Raw genomic sequence first — 22,304 nt, 5'->3', positions numbered from 1 at the left:
TCAAGCTTGTAGCCGCTATGCTCGGATGCCTTCCGAAATAGCTTTTTTCATAGATCTATGCTGAAATGGAATAGTCTACCAGTATGTATCCGGCAGTCAGAGCGTATTTCTACTTTTAAGGCCAAACTGATCAAGTACCTCTGGGCTGCCGATACAGTCTGGCCAGATTAGCTCATCAGTCTTATGAGTCTCAGAAATTTGTTTTTGTTGGTTACAATTCTGTCCGTCCAATTTCCTATCTGCTTGTCCTTTTCTTTTTTCTTTATCAGTTGTGACGGAATTGTAATGAACAAAATCCTTATAATTATTTATGATATGTTTGATTTCTTGTTAATGTTTGTCATTCAAATTTGGTAGACGGCCCCAACGTTAATGTGGCTCTTGCTATGTGTTGGTTCAGCCGAATTAATTATTATATAATCAAGTTTATTTTTCTCGTTAGTTGTCATCCGGCCAAACATTAAGCAACTTATATTGCAGTACCATTTATCATTTAGTAACCAAAATATGTCATTGTAATTTTGCATGGCTGAAATGTAACGCTTGATTTATATATATAATGATTAATTGAATTTTCAAATAAAAAAAATTATCAAAGCCGCCGCGCGCGCCCAGTGCTGGGGTGCATTCTCATTAACAATTAAACTTGGTCAAAGATAGTTATATACAATTCCTAAATTAAATCAATAATCATGTTAATATGAGTATTCAACACTACTCGACAACAAATATTTGCCGGCCCATCAACGATTCAATCGCCGAAACAATAGGCATTAGGCATTTTAAATAATAAATTACCCATTTTTTCGTCCTTTTTACAGTCTTGCGATGCACAAAAGGCCCACATACAGCTCGACGTTATCGTGCTACACGGTGAATTTTCATTCATGCATTATTCACACTTAGAGGCAACTTTTGGTACCAAATTTAACAAAATCAGAGACAAAAATTCTGTGCCAGCTCATGGCGCTTATTACATAAACTATATGCCCTACTTGGCAAGATATTGGCAAAAAACTGTCTCGATCACGTGTTAAATGACCATTTAAAGCACAGGGAGACTAAAGTGCAAAGAAACTGCTGCTAACTGCTTCTGACTGCTGCTAACTGCTGCTGACTGCTGCTAACTGCTGCTAACTGCTGCAAACTGCTGCAAATATAGAATAAACCTTGCCATAGTGATCAAATAAATTTTATTATATCAAAATCAATGGTCTGTGATTAGCTCATACTTCATACTTTGCTTATGCTTTAGATTATGAACGGCACAGGTAGCGAGCTTTAAAATTTTTCGATTAGCGTTCAAAACTACTTAATTGCTGGTTAGCAAGAAAACCAAATATTTCGAGCAAATTAAATCATAATTAAAATAGTTTCCTGCTATCGTCACGTTGGTTAGTTTGAAGTAAAATCGAGCGCTATTAAGATTTTCCTGGGATTCATTGCAATCGTTTTATATGACAGCAGTGAAGAATATCAAGTTTTTTTGTTTAGATTAAATTTTAAATTATACGCATGACACTATTATCTATTTTAAAATTTGTAGGAACTAGCAATGTGAAATATCATGTGGCTTTTAAAGTAAATCCTATAGATAGGTTCTGTGTGATACTGAATTAACATCGAATTGGAATCTGGTTTGAATTTGAAATATTATTTCTATGAAAGGGGAGGTACGGATAAAGTACCAAACCTTATTGTGTATATTTGGTTGCAACTCCGGTAAATGATGAAACATGTCTCTTATGAGAGTGATACCGTGAGTTGCTTCCTTTTTTTTTTTTTTTTTTTTTTTCTTCTTTGACAATTCTCTGAAGCGGTGGAAGCGGTGGAGAAATTTTACTTTTCTACTTTAGGCTTTCTACTTTGAGAGGGGGAGGGGGAGCGAAAAATGGGGCCGCTGTGGGTGTGGAAGCAGGGGACAACATGTAACGTGATCATTTGGAAACCCCCCTCCCCCCTCGGTTGATTATGTAATATGTGAACGACCTCAAAGCCACTAGATATGATCTACAGTAAGCATGAGAAAGAGAAAAAAGATCTCTATGAGGACTGAGGAGAGAGTACTTCAGCCAGAAAAAGAATCCTATGTCCCACTAGGCGAAATGGTCCCAGGGAGGACTCCCAACCCACCGCTTCGGTGGAAAGTTGATGCACCTTATACAAGCACAAGCCACTTTGGTCTACTTGCTGTGAGCTTTCTCAGCTACAACTTTGAAGAAAACCCAAAATTAAATTATTCTAGTAATGTAGTTATTTTAAAATAATCTGTACAGGCAAAATATTTAAGGGTTATTACTCACAATTTTTTGCTTTGGCACCCCTTCTCTCACAAAATTTTGTAAAAGCAAAAACCAGAAATCTGGAGATTTGAGAGGGTTTGTTATTAAAATTTCTTCAAAACAAAGTGTTGTCTGTTTGACAACACTTTCTTTGACATAAGGATTAAGGGTGTCTTATCCATATGCTGCATGAAATGTCACTGAATTTGAAGTAAGCATAGCAACAAAAGAATGAGAAGGAAAAGAGATACCTGTATCAAACTCATCGAAGCAGTCCAGCTTCTGTTTATATTTCTCCATAGGAGGAAAGTTGAGCAGTTTTACAGGCCAAAAGAACCCCATATTGTATATAATAATTTTTACAACAGCTAAATATATAAGCATAATAATTTATGCACCATGATCAAACTGATGGCTAATCTCCAGTGCTAGAGAACAATCCATTTTCCTATTTAGTAATAACATCAAGGAGTGTTGGTTTTCTCAAAATTTAGAGTGTTGGTTTTCTCACATTTTAGATTTACTGCCCTTAATATCTTTTTAAACTATACATTTCATGATTTATAGGGTGTTGATAACGGCTGCATGTCAGACAGGGAATGTATAAATAACAGTGGCCCCTTATGACAGAGGAAGACAGTTTGGTGTTGTCAGATCTAAATCAAGATCTCCAAGATGAACTTGAACTGTTGAAAGAAATATTTTTCAAGGAAATTCAACTTTTTGACAGGTACGTAAAACTTGCCTTAGATTTATAGATTGAAAGTTTGTTATCATAAAATATTGAATAATCCCCTTTACAATTAACCTATTTTATAACTCAGTAACCATTTTAGACATTCTCAAGGTCGACGACTTCCTTTTCCTTATTAATGATGATTCAATCGGTACCTTGTGTGTCCATTCTTTGTGATCTACAAGTAGACTTTTTGTGCATATTAAGGATGGAAGAATGTTAACTTATATTTAAATATCGTAGAATATCATTCTAGCTTTCTGAGATTTACTAGAGATCTTTCATGATTCATACATTTTATGTTACACTGGCTTTAACATCATATTATATTATATGAAGATCAATTATCATTTATTCAGGGGTGATGAGTTTGAGTTGAAGGTTTCATTGACTCCCTGTACTGGTGATAGATGGGATCTCAAATATGTGTTCCTGGACTTAACTATGATTATCAATAAAGTGGAATATCCGGATATAAAACCACCCACTTTTAAATTTAGTCGAGTGAGAGGAATATCACAAGATCACCAGGACAGGTCAGTGTGAATTGTTGTGTAAATCATGTTTTAGTAAATAACTTTAGCAGAACCGGCTTACAAGACAATAGTAATCCGTTACTGAATTTTAAATTGAAGACTTGTAATTGAAACAAGATGAGAAATTCGGAGAACAATTGGGATCATCACCATTTGCTCATTGATTATGTATGCCATATTCAGCATATTATTATAGAAACCCCTAGAAAAGTAGAAAAGTGGAGGATGAGAGTAACACTAATACCTGATTATGACTATGTGATTGGTTGATGATTGTTAAGTTACAATTATTTATGACTATGTCATCAGTTAATTGTATTTATGTCATCAATTGATGATAATTATCTAATTACATAGACAATTACCCTAATTGTTTCACCTCCCCCCAGGTCTAGACTCCTCCACATTAACCCGCCACATATTCACCAGCTTTATCTGAGCTTGTATTTTTAGTGATGTTTAATTGCCTTTTCCTCTTTGTTGGTGCTGCAATAAGAAATTTCCAGTTAATTCTACCCACCAACCGTATCTCACGAATCTGGTCACGTGGTTATCGTGTCTCACCGTTGGTTTAAAACGGCTAATCTGTCTGGTGATTGATCAGCTTGTTGTCACGTGCCCCCTGATTAGTAACCATGACAACACAAGCAGAGATAATTTACGATTCTATTTCTGTGTGGCGCATGCACGTTTGTTTTACAGATTTTGTGATCGGCTATTAGCAGAACAGGTGGAAACATTTTCAGTCAAGTTGACAGGGAAGTGTGCTAATCGTATACGTTGACTTGGTTTAGCACATTCGCTTAATCAACGAATCAAGTTCCTCCCTAAACAACTCCATTTGTTCACATATTGTCTAAATTCCTTGAACGTGTGTCATTGTTATGTCAAGTTTAACCGTCACCGAGGTTTCTATAATTTTCTCGTTCTTTTCTACATAGCTTTTTTAGTCTGTACCTACTTGATATTTAAACTTCACATTCACTTCACAGTATCACGCTGTAATTACATTATATTTTGTACCTATTCTTTTAGACTAACTCTTCTATAACAAGTCTGATAATCTCGTTCCACACACTAGCTCACTAGCACTCATTACTTTGGAATGTCCCATGTTACTTTGGAATGTCATGTCTACTGCATATACTGTGTTGATACCTAAGGTTTGGATTCCACATGACATTGGAAATATTATCTCTCTCGTTCACTTGCTGTAGTTGTGCATTTTTAGCTAATACTAATAGCTTGTGTTTATTCGTTTATTGTAGTTAGCATTTGCACAATTGTGTATGTTGCAATTGTAGTTTCACAAGCTTGACTGTTAAGTGTTTTCCTGAAAGTATCTCAGAAGTGTGCATATTATACAGTGTTGATATCCACATAACGTTGGAGATATTAATATCTCTTTCTTTTAGTGAAAGTAGCTATAGTTTTGTATTGTTAACCTCTGTTTGTTGTCTTTTACACAAACTCAAGCTTTACTCTACTTTCTTGAAAGTTGTTCAGAAGTCTGCTGATCATCCTTCAATCATCTAAAATGTGTCATCTCTAAAACCTATATTACAGCGCACGCGTACAATTACTAACTGAATACATATAAATATTTAATGCCTATATAATACCTACCTATTAAAGTATTGACAGCTAATCCTGTGCAGCACCAGTCAGTTTCACTCTCCGTTCTCTCGTTCTTCACAAGTCCAGTGTAAAAATAACACCTCCAGTTCCTACAGCTCCAATACCAGATTGCTAGCTCTGCATTTGTTAATCCTCTTTATTTCAACACTTTCAAGAGTCGTACGAGCTCTGTATAGATATGTGCCTTCTTCCCATTAGGTCAGTGTGTAGTAGATCCTCTAGTTCCTGTTATTGTCTTCTAGGTCCTCTCACTAACTCTACTGTTCCTCTTACCTCATATCTCAAGCCTCACCGCCTGTTTTGAGGTTACGTCAGTGTTTTCCTTCATTCCTCTTGTTGGTTAACTTGTTGGTTATATTATATGTGTTAAGTTGTTACTTCCTCATACTGATAACTCCCTACCAGAGCTCACTTGTAGTTAAGTCTTAACATAAGGAGTTCATTCTCAGATTTGTTTTTTACATAATATGTTCATTATATGCAAGCCTCTTGATTTATAATATCTCGTTTGTTTTTCTTTGTGCTGCTTTTGATTCATTGGCATTAGTCAGTGTCACGCGATTCATCTTATTCTGATCACTGTAAAATGTAAATTATAACACAATTTGCATAAAATTATCATAATTATATAATTATGTAATATGACATAATACAAGCTGATCACACAGCACAGTCGCTGTAAGTTTCTTCCCTGCCGGTCATTGGAGGTGAGTTTCCTCCCAGGCGGAAACACACACCGCACACCACGTGACTCGCCACGTGACACCCAACTATATACACACAGGTTACACTGTCTAGCATCACCCACACTTGTAGCATATTATTACTATTATTTATTACAGCGCTGCATTTTGCGTGTCATTCATTCCTGCACGTTGCTTTGACGTTTTTCTTTGTTCCGGATTTGTCGTGACTTTACTATACGTCACGTGACTTTACTATACGTCACGTGACTTTACTATACGTTGTGAGACACGGTTTGTTTATTTTCAGTTTATTTTACAACTCATGCTTGTAATATGCGTGCTTGCTACATAAACTGGTTATGTGTATTATTTTAATGTAGAACAAGGTATTTTAAATAATGTTTTATTTGATTACATTGCTCTCAGTAAACACTCCCTGTACCGACTATCATTATATCCACTTAACACTCCCCACTTCCTACTAGAAATTTCCGTCTCAATATTTACTCCGTATCTATCCGTTGCTATTTGCCCTTTTTCAGTGCTCTGTCTCGTGAGCTTGTGGAGATGACGATGTTAATTGGGCTCTGTTTTTAGGATAATTAGACGTTAATCAGTCTAATTGTCGGTTAATTGTCAACAGTGCACATACAAATAATGGTGTAACTGTAATTGATATCCTCTTCCAATGTTTTCCGTGACTTTTGTTCTGAGATATCTGTTTTGTGTGAAGTTAGCATTCCCCGGCTCTAATGGTATTTATAATCACTGTAATGGGAACTGTGACTAAATACGGCCCTTAAATTGGTTGTTTTAGTGGCTGAACTGTGACTGTAACGGTGACTTTGATATAACAGTAACAGTCACTTAACTGTGACAGTAACAGTCACTTGTATGTGACAGTTACAGTCACTTGTATGTGACAGTTACAGTCACTTAACTGTGACAGTAACAGTCACTTGTATGTGACAGTTACAGTCACTTGTCTGTGACAGTTACAGTCACTTGTCTGTGACAGTTTCAGTCACTTAACTGTGACAGTAACAGTCACTTAAATGTGACAGTTACAGTCACTTTTCTGTGACAGTCACTTAACTATGACAGTAACAGTAACTGCAGCGTAACTACTACACTGAAACACCAGCGCAATGTTATGAAGTAACTAAACAATTACACAGTAACATACCTCACCAGCCTGGAATTTAAGTTATCACCGTTTAGACGCGTGCGCTTATAAGGCTTTCTTCTCGTATCCCCAATAACATAATTTGTTCCTTTTGTTGTTGAAACGTTGAGTGTTCGCAGAGTTCAACAGTTGAAATATTATGTAGTCGTAATTTGACAAAGCCCGTCAACGGACCTTCGGTATGCGTGTAGGTATTATCCGCCGGAAGTCACAATTTCCGATTTTCCTGCAGTTACCTCGCAGGCCGTTGAAAAGAAGCGTTTTTGGGCTGGGAGATGCTTGTGTGAGCTTCACGCTTGGTTTGTAGTTCTTACTGGTTATCACAATCAGTCAATCTATTTCTCCCACCTCACACTTCACACTGGCCAATAGAAACACAGCAAAACAGTCCTTAACCAACCACAAGACAGCTGCTGTCACATAACTATTTAAAGAATGTGTTGATGGGTTTCAGACACTGCACAGTTTTTAGCCAATCACAGCCCAGAACAGCTGGATAGAACCAATGGGGAGGGAGTGTTGTGGTATGTGTATGACTCAGTACTGTTAAGTGAGTCGCTTCACACACCATGCTAACTACGCACACTTGCTCACAAACCCACACTCTCTCGTTTCTTTACTTTTGTTTCCCGCCTTTTTGGTAAAACCCATCAGTTTCTCTTGTCAAACAGTGTTTTTATGAGTGTTTTGCGGGGTTAACACGACCTTGTTGAGTGGTTTAAGAGTATTTATAAGTTGTTCTGGTAGTTACAAGTCAGCGCTGGGTGCGGTCCAATATGATATAATATTATACATTTCATTTTGTCCAGCTTCTCGCATTCTACTCTCATAACATTTTGTTATGTTAGGCTTTAATTTTTTTGGTTGCTGAGTTAAGTCCGCATATTTTGGTCCTGGTCATCTAAGGAATTCCACAGTTTTGCAATGCTGGAAATTCCACAGTGCAGTTTTTGGTGTCGTGGCACTTCTTTAATCTTTAATTAGTGTCTCAATATGTTTGCTCATTTTATCTAAATTTAAAATTAACCCGTGATTTACTAATGTGTTAAACTACCTGAGCATATATCTTGTCTTCCATACACCGTTAATTATATTCAGACTATTATCAGTCATTTGGTCAAACAAAACGACCTCAAGCTCAGTTTCGATCCCAGTCAATTTTATTCGTTTAAAATCGTCCTTTCTCGAATTTCACTGAACTCAATGAAAACACTAACAATCCTGTATTTGTAATCGATCTTCGGTTTCTTTGATGTCCCATAAATATATTATATAAACATTGGGCGGATCAAGATCTATTCTCAATAGAATTTTGTATCACTATTTGTTCGTTCACTGCATATTGTAGGTATTCCTGATAAAATCTACTCCAATGCCGACATGATTTTAAAAGGTTTTAAATAACTGTGTTTTAAAGTAGCTCCTGCAGGAACTCTATCCAGTCTCTCACAGTCTCACTCTGTGCTTAAATAGTTCGAATAATTTCCCGTCACTTTTTGCCGTTTGTGGGGCTTTCTTTTTGCACAATTACCTCTATATTTAACGAAAATCTATAAATTCTTACCCTATTTAAAAGTGTTTACCGTCTCTCTTCCCCAATAACCCTTAATATTTCTAACAACTTGCACTCCTAGAATACTACATGAGCTATCTGAACTCTCCACTACACGAGTAGGAGATAATATACTATACGAGCTTATAGAACTAGTACAGGATACATTAACTCATAATAACATGCCTGCTGGTAACTGCCCCATCTGTCTGGACAGTTTTAGCGTAAGTGTTAATTAATTTAGTTAATTTAGCTTTAATTCTGATGTACAGTGAATTAGTCAGATCAGCATGAATTTGTTATCATAATTGTAAGCACAATCAATTAGTTGTGATTGTAACTACTGTCCGTGACCTATGGTGTTCTAATGGCTATTTTGGTCAATTAAACCTTTTTCAATTATCTCCAACAAAAAATGAGCGTGCAAACTGCAAATAGCCTGCAATTAACTGCTTATTAACACGCTCCAGGTATAATTAACATGTTTATTTCAGGGTTATTGCCATTTCACGATAACAGAATGTACGCACTATTTTCACATGGCGTGTCTTAACGAACATCTTAAACATCTGGAAAAGGATGAGGACGGCTTTACTGAGGTGAGCTTAATTTATTTGTGTTACGTTATTACTGTCAAGATAATACCATCATTTAAGATGGGGTAAACGGATCAAAATTGATACTGAGCTCATATCCGTGGGGCGTGGTTGCACTTATGATTAAATTTTAATGGCGATAGACGATAAAATATGGAATGAGCTTAAATCTGTGTAAGATATTTAAGATGACGATAAACGTACAAATTGGTATACCGAATATTCATATATATTTCACTTCCTTTTTTTTGTCATTTTCTTTGTGGCATTTCGCCTAACATCAATGTAACGTCTTAAAGCTACTAGTAACGGGCTGTGTCCTGATCGCATTTGTGATACAGTTGTTCCTCCTTCTTTTCTATTCTTAACTCCCAGGTCTATATCAAGGTATCAAGGTATCAAGGCTTACTGATGATTGGTCTAAGACCACTTGGCTCTGTTTCCGCATTGGTCGCCTTCTTGACGATGTTGTCGATGGCAACTCTTCGGTGCTGTGCTGATGTCATGTAATGACTAGGCACTTTTCATTCGTTATCTGACAGAATTGATTAGGGCCATTTTAAATTTCCGGACAAAAATCGCCATATGAACCTAAAATTGCCTCTTTAAGCACCATTCTTGATGATCATTCTATAGAACCATACTATACTGTCAAGCAAATTGCCAGTAGATTAATTATTAACAATTTATCAACATAATAAATATTTACTATAACACTCCTGTATTCCTTCACGGTAAACACGCTGAACTGTAGTTATAAAGATAGTGTGAAACACAGTGCACCATGGGCGTGCGCAGGGGGGAGGCAGTGCACTGTTCGTGTTAGCTGAGTGATGTTATTCTTGTAAAAACACCATTCTTTAGCACGTCTCCTCTCTGTACTCGTTCAAGAGATGGATCAATAGTTTAAATGCTGTCATTATTACAAGTGTTAAAATCCTTTGGAATTGCATGCAATGACTATCTCACATTACATCATTTCTTTTTGAAGTGGTATCGTGTTATAGGCGTTTTTGGACGTGAGCTGCTTGGACCACAAATCACATTGAGCTTGGTTAGATGTTAATGACAGTAGTTCAATCAATCCTCCCAGATAAAATTTGGAACCATTAAAAATTCTGAAATAACTTCATGTTTAATAATTGTTGACTGTTGTAGTATATAGTAGATCGGGTAACAAGATCTGTTCATCTGCCTATAGTAGGGACATTGATACTAAACTATAAATCTGAATAAATCAGTACTTGTCAAAATGTTCTAAAATAGTAACATCAGTTGCCGTCCCTCTATGAAGACGGATAGAACTCGAATTTTTCTGTTCTATTTTAAAATGAAATGCTAAGTTTAGAAAACATCGGAATTGGCTATTGTACGCCGGGAAACCTTTCGAGCGCGTTGGCTGATTGCAGGCCCACCTGGCTAAGTCAGGCACTCGTCGGCATTCGTTACTAACTACAGGCTGAGAGGCTCGTGCAACAATTTATGTTAATGACACTGTACGCCAAATGGACATTCGTTTTAGTTGATATTTTCACTTTCAAGAATGATCCATGCGAAACAATGTGTCATAATATAACCATTCCAACTGTGTAGTGTGTGATGGGTGAATGTTTATAGATGGCTGGAGTATATCTACTTTACACATAGGAACTTGTTATTTTTCTAAGATCCAGCGACGCATTGAGCTGAATTAGATGATGTCTCTAACCGCGCGCGCGACTACCGAATGTGTTTTGAGGTTACAAAGTGTCATTGACATCAGCTGTTGCACAGCAGTACAGCGCGCGCTATTTTATACTGCTGGCGTAGCCAGGTGTATTTGGTCTGTGTCAACGTGCTCCAACTTTTCTGCCAAACAATTCTGATATTTTCTACATTCAGCGTCTCACTTGAATTTTATAGAAATGGAAGGTGTGAAATTCTATCAAAACGTTGCTCCACGATTTACTCAAAAGACACAAACGTTCCAGTTTCCACCTTTGTAGATATTGAACAATATTGAAGGGTATTGAACAATACTGGTATCGATGAAATGAACGTCTCACTGTTGATTATGATTTGAAGCCACATTTTGCACACTTACGAGCTGTTGTCACTAATTCTATTTTTCAGCCGAGGTGTCCAAGTTGCCGTGAAATTTTAGATGATGATTATGTGGAAGCCCTGCAAAGAAACACCAACGAATTGGGACTAAAATGCAATCTACATAAAGGGGTAAGTGTTTCAATTCTGTAGATATAGAGGGTTTTATTGAGTGCATGCTGTAAAGCTATAACAGCATATTTCATGGACAGGATGGCTCAATTTCAACAACTCTTACAGTGATTTCCAAACATTAAACTATACCCGCTTGATCAGTACTACTGATTCAGTGGTTGTTGATAGCGAGCCAGCCTGTATTTTAGTGATTAATAAGTGTGGGGTTTATATAACAACGTGTCGCCTAACACAGGGCAAAGAAAAACTCGTGTTGAGTCCGTCACTGCGTGAACAGACAAGAAAGTATAAAGAAATGTTTGAAGCAATGTATTTGAAACAAAAAGCAAACAATTCCTTTTTTACTGGTGACACGCATGTACTTGATTTGACCTCCCGCAATGTGGTGGCTAGAAGTATTGAAAATGCAACACAAGAAAGAGAGCAAGAGATAAGGTCTCAGAGTGTTGTGGCAGAAGTTCCGACATCAAGCACCGAGGTGAGGCTGACATTAGGAACAGTGGTGAAACTAGGGACCCATACTGAGACGGTACGCATATCCTAAGGGTCGCCTTCAAGAAGCATTAATTACGTTTCGCCACTGACTATAAGGACTGTTCATATGTAGATAAGTAGTTCCTGGGTGTATGTTCATTGTATTGTTGTATTGTTATTTGTTGCATTGGTACACGTCTTAGCATTCTCTCGGCGTTATTCATACGTTTTAATTATAAATTTTCTGTTGAAAGATGGGCAGATATGTTCTTACGTTAATGTCACAATTTGTGAAAGCTAAAATACGTCATGTTACCAAATGTACGGTTTTGTTCCTGTTTTCTTCGCAATAAAAAGCTTTAAAACTGTATTTTGGTAAGAATTTCAAAAATGTGTATCCTCAGAAACCCATTCTACCCACTGAGAAGCCACTGCAAGAAAAACAAGGTTCAGAAGAGTCTCTGATAATTTCATTCTCCAATCTGATGGAATCAACAACCCCAGACCCCAACAATCTGTCCCAGGTACTCAATCTTATACTCTTATACTATGTACTTTTAGTAAGATAGCGATTTGTGGTGCCGTTCTTCACAATCTTCATATTGGTTAAAGTGACATATTGGGGGGGGGGGGGGGGGGGGGGGCAACCATATTAAAGTATATTAAAGTATATCCCCGGGTCAAAATCGGAAAAAATCCTACATTTTAATATACTTTAATATACCTACAATTAGAAGATTTATATTCTTCGTTAAGATTTACATGATGAACTATATTTTTCACTCAGATTCGCAAGATAAGCTTGTTTTAGGACTAGTACATGAATTTCCATCCAGATTGGTCAAAAATTGGCTGAGCTATGAGCTTAAAAATATATGCCCATATATGGGCATACGCTTTTGCCCAAATTCGCTTTTGCCCAAATTCGATAAAATTTCGATATTTTTTAATGAGACTAACTCTATGTGAAAGATATAACTCAGTATTTGTTGAATATAGTGGATACTAAGTAAAAAGACCTCCATGAACAAAATTGGGAAAATTGCACATAATATCTCGGTTCGGAATACTAGCCAAAATGACTTCATTAAAATTGAAATAACTCCATCACTTTTCAATATTTTTTCAAGAACTTTTTGGAATCGATTAAGAATTGCATTTCAAGCTTATTTTGAGCAACAATTTTTGATGTAGGCCTCCAAGGAGATAGGGATAAATTAAAGTATATTGTAGGTATATTAAAGTATATTAAAGTATATCCCCGGGTCAAAATCGGGAAAAATCCTACATTTTAATATACTTTATTATGGTTGCCCCCCCCCCCCCCCCCCCCCCCCTATTTATATTTCTGTGGTTATAACCATAATAATAATTATGAACTGCTCCGTCCTTTTTTTAAATCTAATTTTAAGTTTCATCCCCAGGACAAGTTAGGCAGCACGTGTTCCACTGCTCCCAGCAACATTGAAGATAACCAATCAGAGCTGAGTGTGAGTTTATCCCACCAATCAGAGCTGAGTGGGAGTCTGTCTCATGAGAGTGTTCAGTATATCGAGAAGGATGATCTCTGTCACACTGGTCAGTGATTTGCGGAGTTGTTTGTAGTTTAAGTCAGATTCAGATTTAATGGAAATCTAAAGGAATGCAAATATTTGGCTATGTAGTATGTACATACTTTGCAATTATCACATGCATCACGCTCAATCAGGGTCCATGATATTCAGGGTTGCCTATCATGTAGACCGTAAAGTGATAATTTATCACTGATAATTTACCTGCTCTGATCAGTGAACATACATCTAAATCATTCCTTTTTTTTTTCCAGTAGCACAATCTCATTCCATAGAATTTTATTTCAGTTCAAAACACATTGAATATATTGAGTGAGGCTCAATGTAGGCTAGACCGCGCTGCTTTTCATTTAACTGCACCAACTCCGAAACCCTATCAATCCGCTGTGATCGTACCAGGTCAGCATATGTCTATTGATTGAGGGGTTTTGGTGATCCAACGAAGACATTCCCATCATAATTTGCCTTTGTTTCCCATGTGAATGTTGAGTCATGCTGCACGATATCCATCCTTAATTCCTCTTCACAAAATTTAAATGCATGCATCAAACAGATTGAAACGGCTGTCCGGTTCAAATTTAAACTCATTTATCATTTTGCACCAAGATCACATCATGGACCTTTGATATTATCAGCTTTCAAACTTTCAAACTTTCATATCTAATTTGGTGTTCCTTGCAATGTGTGTGTAAACAAAATTTAACGCCAGATGACGAGGAGGTTGATGATAAGATACCAGTAGATCTTACTGAGTTGAGTGCAGTTCAGTTATCAGATGAAGACAACTCAGCAGAGAGCTATCCTGAGATAACACCTGGTCAGTTCATTATATATCTCGTGTGCTTTTTAATCTTCCACTTTAAGATATTTTAGAGGTTGTGTCTCTACTGAAATAGCAATCATTGGAATGTGAGCATGATGTACATTTAAAAAAATCTTTATAGAGATAAGGAATGCTAAGCAATGTGCTGTATAATTTAATGTTTCTTGCAGAATACGCTTCTCTTACAAAAGAGGCAAAGATTGTGAACATCGAGGAAGAAACTCCTGAGGAAATCAATGCTTTGCAGAAACAGGATGAACAAGAAAAGGAAATAGACATGGAAGAAGAAAAAGTAGAAAATGAACAAGAAGAACACAAAGAAAAAGTTAGAGAGAAAGAAGAAATAGTAGAGCAGAAAGAAAAAATCAATGTATCAATCAACGAAGAGGTGAAAGAAGAAATAGAGAAGATTGATGAAGTTATCCCCGCCACAGAACCTATAGATGAAGTTAAACCCGCTGACAAAACAGAGGAAGTTGTCCCCGCCGCAGAGAAAGAAGAAGTTATTCCCGCTACAGAAACAAAAGAAGTTATCCCCGCCGAAGAGAAAGGAGAAGTAGTTGAAGATGAAGTCTCTGTAGAAACGGAACCAGAAATCCAGCCTGACAGTGTTCCCGAAGTTGAGATTCCCACAGAGGAGGTAACACCAGAAGATGTCATTGTAGAGAAGATAGAAAAGGAAGAGATGGTTAAAGAAGAAGAGTCCATCAAAGACGACACAGAAAATCATGAGGACGACGTTTTCAGTGAAGCTGTTGAAGAAACGTCACAAATCACAAATGTACAAAACGAAACAGAAGAGGAAAAAGAGAGCAATTCCAAGATGACGAATGGAGGGGGAGAAGAGGAAGATGAGGACATAAGTGAAGTGAGCGAAGTTACCGTGGTTTCTCATAAGAGCGTCTCTTTCAACGATGATTCGAAAAATACAGGTACTAACGAACCAAACTTGGACTGTTTTGTATTCTTTATTTTGGTGGCATTTTCAACTTCTTACTCCGTATAATGACTTTTAAGACAAAGCTATTTGCATGCAATCATATTATCTTATTGTATCAAAACCTCAGAATCAAGGGAGATCCAGACCCAAACTCGTCGAGTTAAGAGAAACAGAAATAGGAGACGAAGCAACAACAGAGAGGGACAATTCAGGTAAACCTTCCCTCCTTGCTCAACATTTTCTCTATCCCCTACCACAACCATTATCTTTGCATCGTTTTCTCAACCCCCACACTAGGAGATAAACTTACAACAGTAGATTTGAATTAGCAACTAAAATCTCATCTAACAGAGAGGGTGATACTGGTGGTAGAGGAGGAGGAAGAGGAGGATACAATCAGCAACATCACCACCAGAGAGGTGGATACCATCACCACAACCAACAACAACAACAACAACAACAACAACAACAACAGCAACAGCAACAACAACAGCAACAACAGCAACAACAGCAACAACAACAACAACAACAACAACAACAAGGTGAGAAAAACAGCATGGTCACGCAAGTTGGCTCTCCGGTTTGTTTGAATTTTGGTTGATTTGTTTGAATTTCGTGATACGTCTTTTATTGTGAAAAATAATACGATTTTAATTAGAAAATACTAGGATATTATCTCAACCTTATGTATCATAGAATCACAGCAATGCTAATTTCACTAAAGAAAATATAAACAAATTTGAAAAGCATGAACGCCAAAGTGGCTATAAGACTTAAAATCGTTCGTGTCCGTCCAGTAATTTAGAAACATTTTCTGTGTACAATTGACTGTCCAACCTCGTCGTACTCTTGTTTGCTGATCCACATCTGCTCGAATGTGGTCAGAGAGGACAGAATAGATCCTCCTATCCATACAGAGTATTTCCTCTCAGCAGGGGCCAGCACCTTAATCTTGTTGCCAGCGGGAGCGAGTCTGGTGATCTCCTTTTGCATTCTTTCCTGGAGACCCTCGAACATGGTGGTTCCACCGGAGAGACAGATGTTGGCGTAAAGTTCAGACCTGATGTCCACATCACACTTCATGATGCTCTCATAGGTCTTGTCGTGGATACCACCGGCCTCCATACCGAGTACGGTGGGGTCGAACAGAGCTTCAGGACATCTGAATCTTTGATCTCCAACGGTGATTATTTGACCGTCTGGGAGTTGATAAGGCTTGTCGAGAGTGCTGTTGGTTTTGGACTGCTCCATTTCCTCCTCGAAGTCCAGAGCAACGTAGCTGAGCTTCTCCTTGATGTCCCTGACGATTTCCTTCTCGGCAGTGGTGACAAAGTTGTAGCCACTCTCCTGTAGGATCTTGACAAGATGGTCAGTCAGATCTCTACCAGCCAGATTGAGCCTCATAATAGCGTGAGGGAGGGCGTATCCCTCGTAGATAGGGACTGTGTGAGAAACACCATCTCCAGCGTCCATCACGATACCAGTGGTCCTACCAGAGGAGTACAGAGACAGTACAGCCTGGATAGCCACGTACATGGCGGGGGTGTTGAAGGTCTCGAACATGATCTGGGTCATCTTCTCTCTGTTAATTTTAGGGTTGAGGGGGGCCTCGGTGAGCAGGACAGGCCTTTCGTCAGGACTGACTCTGAGCTCGTTGTAGAAGGTGTGATGCCAGATTGCTTCCATGTCGGTCCAGTTGGTAACAATACCGTGCTCGATGGGGTACTTCAGACCCAGCACTCCTCGTTTGGCCATAGCTTCGTCTCCGATGAAGAGCTCTTTTTGGCTCATACCCACCATAGTTCCTTTGTATTTGGGACGTCCGACGATGGAGGGGAAGACAGCTCGGGGAGCGTCATCTCCTCCAAATCCAGCCTTGACCATACCTGATCCATTATCGATAACAAGAGGTTCCAAGTTATCCATATTTATCGGTACAAAACAGAACTATTATTATTGCTTATCAAAAGTAATTGCAGTAAATATGACAGTGCTCGCCTGTACATATAGAGGATGTATGTTATTCTTTCATGCGTGAGTCACGTGGTGTTCAATCCAGGAAACTGATTGGCCCACAGTTATATTTGGTAAAAATCCCTGGGATTGAGTGATCTCACGCGAGTATTGTTGTTTTTAGCCGGTGTTTGGGAGTCATGTGACCATAAAAAGGTTGCCCTGGTTACAACGAATAATGTCACGCGATCAATATATAGTCACGTGATCAGCAGATAGTTGGTCGTGTGCTCTGTGTTGTATAAACATTCAACCTGCCTTCCTAGTACCCACATACGTCAACTTAATCTAACAAAGTGACTGTACTACCAAATCAAAGAGCAATGATGTATATTTCTTATCAGTGATTAATAAATCATGACCAAAAAATCTTTAGCGATAATTTCAATGACATAAGTTATTTAAGAAAATGTTGCTTTTGACGGCTGGTTAGAAATGAAGATTGAAGAAGTATCTGGGACAGATCAGATAGCTGTGTTTTGCAGTTTGCACTGTTATTTAACTACAATAGATAATTTAATTACATCATACATTATATCATTTAATTACACAATCTCCAGATGGTGAGGTAGTTTACAGAAGAGAAGCTGGGCGAGGAGGGAACAGGGCAGAGAACTGCAGATCATACCATGAGGACCAGCACAACAGGAACAACGGGCAGGATTACCGGAGACATTCCTTCTCCGAGCACTCGCAGAACTGGAGGTCAGATAACGGCCAGACTGGAGACAAGAGACACCAGCGACCAAGGGAATACTACCAACAACAGCCTCCCCAACAGCCAAGGTAAACGTGACAGACACTGAGGTATGAGACATATCTCAACTACCTCCTCCCTTGCTCCCCATTTCATCTCACTAATTCCAACTGATTTGCAGGTTTAAACCTCACTAATTCCAACTGATTTGCAGGTTTAAACCTCACTAATTCCCACTGATTTGCAGGTTTAAACCGCACTAATTCCCACTGATTTTCAGGTTTAAACCTCGCTAATTCCCACTGATTTGCAGGTTTAAACCTCACTAATTCCAACTGATTTGCAGGTTTAAACCTCACTAATTCCCACTGATTTGCAGGTTTGAACCTTACTAATTCCCACTGTTTTGCAGGTTTAAACCTCGCTAATTCCCACTGATTTGCAGGTTTAAACCTCACTAATTCCCACTGATTTGCAGGTTTAAACCTCACTAAATCCCTCTGATTTGTAGGTTTAAACCTCACTAATTCCCACTGATTTGCAGGTTTAAACCTCACTAAATCCCACTGATTTGCAGGTTTAAACCTCACTAATTCCCACTGATTTGCAGGTTTAAACCTCACTAATTCCCACTGATTTGCAGGTTTAAACCTCCAAGGATTCTGAGGCAGGAAGCCCTGGCTCAAGCTAAGAAGCTCAGTCAGGCTCTGAGTAACCAGGAACAACTTACACCCAACATGCACAAGGTATATTTTGTGGCTGTGTGAACTTTTTGTTATAACTTTCCGCATAGTCCGCATCCACCGCGTAGTTTTGAAACGGCGGAGGACGGACTTCAGTTTCATTTATGTAGTTAGAATTATATGCAAATTTCGTATACGACTGTGAATGGTGAATGTCAGTGTTGACAGTATTTTTAGAAAAAAGGTCTGAGAATGAAAATTAAGCAGCGAATTCATATGCGTGCAATGTAATTTGCCTTGCGAGAGATTGAGAATGCGATCATCATTCATGAAAAGTAATAATGAGAATGTTTTGTTATTATATCAAACATAATAGTTCAACGTGACGTGGGGTATGGAGTGGCTTTATCTGACATGAAATAAAAAAGTTTAAACATTATCAAAAAAATCAATTGTGTCTATGACTTTTTTTAAACGCCAGACACTGAATATCATATCCGTCACCATACTACTGAATCCCTTGCCCTCTACTCTCGAGCTCAATATAACATTGGATTGTGGGTGGCTTTCTGCGTCAATTTGTAATACATAATATTTATTAAGTAACCGATCTCTACCTACAACATAACGTAACGGTCATTATGTGACCTCAGATCCCTGTGTCCCTATACAACCCCACCGGGGGCCCAGGGGCGCCGCCCCAACTCGGAAACGGTCCTCCCTCTTTTCCTCCCGTCTTCCACGGCTACCAAATGACGCAAATACCGCCACATTTGTATCAGGTGTGAGAACGTGTGTGATTACAATGATTACAATGATTGAGTTGTGTGCCTTTGTGTGTTTTTGTTTGAGAGATTTATTTGTGTCCGAGAGATTTGTTTTCGCCCTTTTTTTCTGCATCGATTTTTTGATTAAGCATGAGAATTGAGAAGGCTATGCGTGTGAGTTTAGCAGCTGCGTTTAGCTGCATACCCAGTAAACCTACACTAAACCTAATACTCAACTTATACTAGTGATCACCAACAAAGCCTCTAAACCCTCTCTCTACCAGCAAGCTACGAACAACTACCACCACAACACGAGAAAGCACCACAACACCCCCCACGCGGACCCCAGGATGACGGACCCCCGTGTTACTGACCCCCGGGCAAATAACAACATGCCGCCCCAGTCTTCTAGACCAGCTGATTTGCCGTCCCTTTCTTCCAACAGCTCCCTTCCAAAACCTGGTTAGTTTTTGAATCCTTTGCCCCACGAGTAATTTACATTTTTCCGCTCACTATTTTCTCCCGTTTGTGGCGTTCTTGTATTTGACTATTAACATCCATGTCCACATGGTGTCCCTTCTCAGTGAACCGGTTATTTAACTGTTGTATCCTCAGGTGGACCACATGGTTTCCCTTCTCACTGAACCGGTCGCGGTTATTTAACTGCTGTATCCTCAGGTGGACCACATGGTTTCCCTTCTCACTGAACCGGTTATTTAACTGTTGTGTCCTCAGGTGGACCACATGGTTTCCTTCTCACTGAACCGGTTATTTAACTGTTGTATCCTCAGGTGGACCACATGGTTTTCCTTCTCACTGAACCGGTTATTTAACTGTTGTATCCTCAGGTGGACCACATGGTGTCCCTTCTCACTGAACCGGTTATTTAACTGTTGTATCCTCAGGTGGACCACATGGTTTCCCTTCTCACTGAACCGGGTATTTAACTGTTGTATCCTCAGGTGGACCACATGGTTTCCCTTCTCATTGAACCGGTTATTTAACTGCTGTATCCTCAGGTGGACCACATGGTTTCCCTTCTCACTGAACCGGTTATTTAACTGCTGTATCCTCAGGTGGACCACATGGTTTCCCTTCTCACTGAACCGGTTATTTAACTGTTGTGTCCTCAGGTGGACCACATGGTTTTCCTTCTCACTGAACCGGTTATTTAACTGTTGTATCCTCAGGTGGACCACATGGTTTTCCTTCTCACTGAACCGGTTATTTAACTGCTGTATCCTCAGGTGGACCACATGGTTTCCCTTCTCACTGAACCGGTTATTTAACTGTTGTGTCCTCAGGTGGACCACATGGTTTTCCTTCTCACTGAACCGGTTATTTAACTGTTGTATCCTCAGGTGGACCACATGGTTTTCCTTCTCACTGAACCGGTTATTTAACTGTTGTATCCTCAGGTGGACCACATGGTTTTCCTTCTCACTGAACCGGTTATTTAACTGTTGTATCCTCAGGTGGACCACATGGTTTTCCTTCTCACTGAACCGGTTATTTAACTGTTGTATCCTCAGGTGGACCACATGGTTTCCCTTCTCACTGAACCGGTTATTTAAATGTTGTATCCTCAGGTGGACCACATGGTTTCCCTTCTCACTGAACCGGTTATTTAACTGCTGTATCCTCAGGTGGACCACATGGTTTCCCTTCTCACTGAACCGGTTATTTAACTGTTGTATCCTCAGGTGGACCACATGGTGTCCCTTCTCACTGAACCGGTTATTTAACTGTTGTATCCTCAGGTGGACCACATGGTTTCCCTTCTCACTGAACCGGGTATTTAACTGTTGTATCCTCAGGTGGACCACATGGTTTCCCTTCTCACTGAACCGGTTATTTAACTGTTGTATCCTCAGGTGGACCACATGGTTTCCCTTCTCACTGAACCGGTTATTTAACTGTTGTATCCTCAGGTGGACCACATGGTTTCCCTTCTCACTGAACCGGTTATTTAACTGTTGTATCCTCAGGTGGACCACATGGACCCACTCTCAAGGCTCTCTCTCCTAACTCCCAAAACAAGATATTCGACGTGTCCCGCTTCCAACAGCAAATACTCCGCAACAACACGTCACCTACTTCCGCCTCTTCCGGATCTAGTAAATAGCCGGACCATGTCCTGCTGCGGCCCAGCAGGGTACTAATATGGCCGGACTTTCATTAGGAATGTTTAGATTCCTCTTTCTGATCGTACGGATTTTTAGAAAATTCAAAATACAAAGGATTGAGTTGAAAATGGAGTGATGACGATTGATAATTATCTTGATTCTAATTATAGAGTTTTATAGGAAGTAACACTGCAGTGAATTTAGCTGTTAGTGAAAGTAGTGGATGTTTGATGACTTTGTAGGTAATATTTGTTAAGAGATGATATCTAGATAGTATCATAGATAGGGTATACCCCGGCCCGGCCCGGGTTAAATTAGGATTAATTAAAAATCCTTATGACAACGCTTCTTTGATTTGAATCTTTTTTCTTACAACATTTTTACGTATCTTTACATTTAAAGTTATATAAGATTGATGATGAGAATTGAAGCGAGGGCTGTTCGAGCCGAATAGTTTCGAACGGGAAAGTGATTATAATCATCTTGACTGTGTGGTGGCTCCTGATTTGCGGGTTCACCAAGTGGTCGAATCATCATCTTAAATTATAGATACTGCTCTTTGTTTGGGCGGTTAATTGGGTTACTGATTACAAAATTCACTATTTGAATCCTCACTAAATAATTATTGTAACGGTTTTTAATTTTTATTTAGAATAAATTTTAATATTTAGTGTTTGAGATTTTGAGAGATGTTTTGCTTTAAGTATACATGATTTTATATTTCGCCGTCTCGAAAATCCGCTTTTTCTTTTGTTCTACATTTGAAAAAAAACATAGCAAG

The 22,304-nt window shown here is 38.7% G+C and overlaps 2 protein-coding genes across 8 annotated transcripts; one reads left to right on the top strand and one right to left on the bottom strand.

Annotated features, from left to right (window-relative positions):
* Window positions 1–1,994: 1,994 nt before the first annotated feature.
* LOC134818409 (ras-interacting protein RIP3-like) lies at window positions 1,995–22,260 on the top strand. Of its 7 annotated transcripts, XM_063827932.1 has the most exons (18): window positions 2,842–3,012; window positions 3,378–3,554; window positions 8,699–8,840; window positions 9,111–9,215; window positions 11,325–11,426; window positions 11,665–11,907; window positions 12,308–12,427; window positions 13,328–13,481; window positions 13,763–13,873; window positions 14,184–14,291; window positions 14,468–15,229; window positions 15,365–15,449; window positions 15,589–15,779; window positions 17,811–18,036; window positions 18,591–18,693; window positions 19,284–19,412; window positions 19,682–19,859; window positions 21,386–22,260. In XM_063827932.1, exons 1-18 carry the CDS (start codon window positions 2,906–2,908, stop codon window positions 21,520–21,522), a joined length of 3,180 nt encoding a protein of 1,059 aa, XP_063684002.1. In that variant the 5' UTR covers window positions 2,842–2,905; the 3' UTR covers window positions 21,523–22,260. The 7 variants fall into 7 exon arrangements, with proteins under 7 accessions (XP_063684003.1, XP_063684005.1, XP_063684002.1 ...); XM_063827933.1 differs by lacking the exon at window positions 13,763–13,873 and having other exon boundaries at window positions 1,995–3,012; XM_063827936.1 differs by lacking the exon at window positions 11,665–11,907.
* Window positions 15,926–17,211, bottom strand: LOC134817839 (uncharacterized). Its single transcript, XM_063827176.1, has one exon. The coding sequence runs from the start codon at window positions 17,161–17,163 to the stop codon at window positions 16,039–16,041; it is 1,125 nt and encodes a 374-aa protein (XP_063683246.1). The 5' UTR covers window positions 17,164–17,211; the 3' UTR covers window positions 15,926–16,038.
* Window positions 22,261–22,304: the final 44 nt, after the last annotated feature.

This window comes from Bolinopsis microptera, chromosome 7, assembly GCF_026151205.1.
Source record: "Bolinopsis microptera isolate Bmic1 chromosome 7, MBARI_Bmic_1.0, whole genome shotgun sequence".
Lineage (NCBI taxonomy): Eukaryota > Metazoa > Ctenophora > Tentaculata > Lobata > Bolinopsidae > Bolinopsis > Bolinopsis microptera.
The sequence above is the reverse complement of the archived record's forward strand: the minus strand, read 5'-3'. Positions and strand labels throughout refer to the sequence as shown.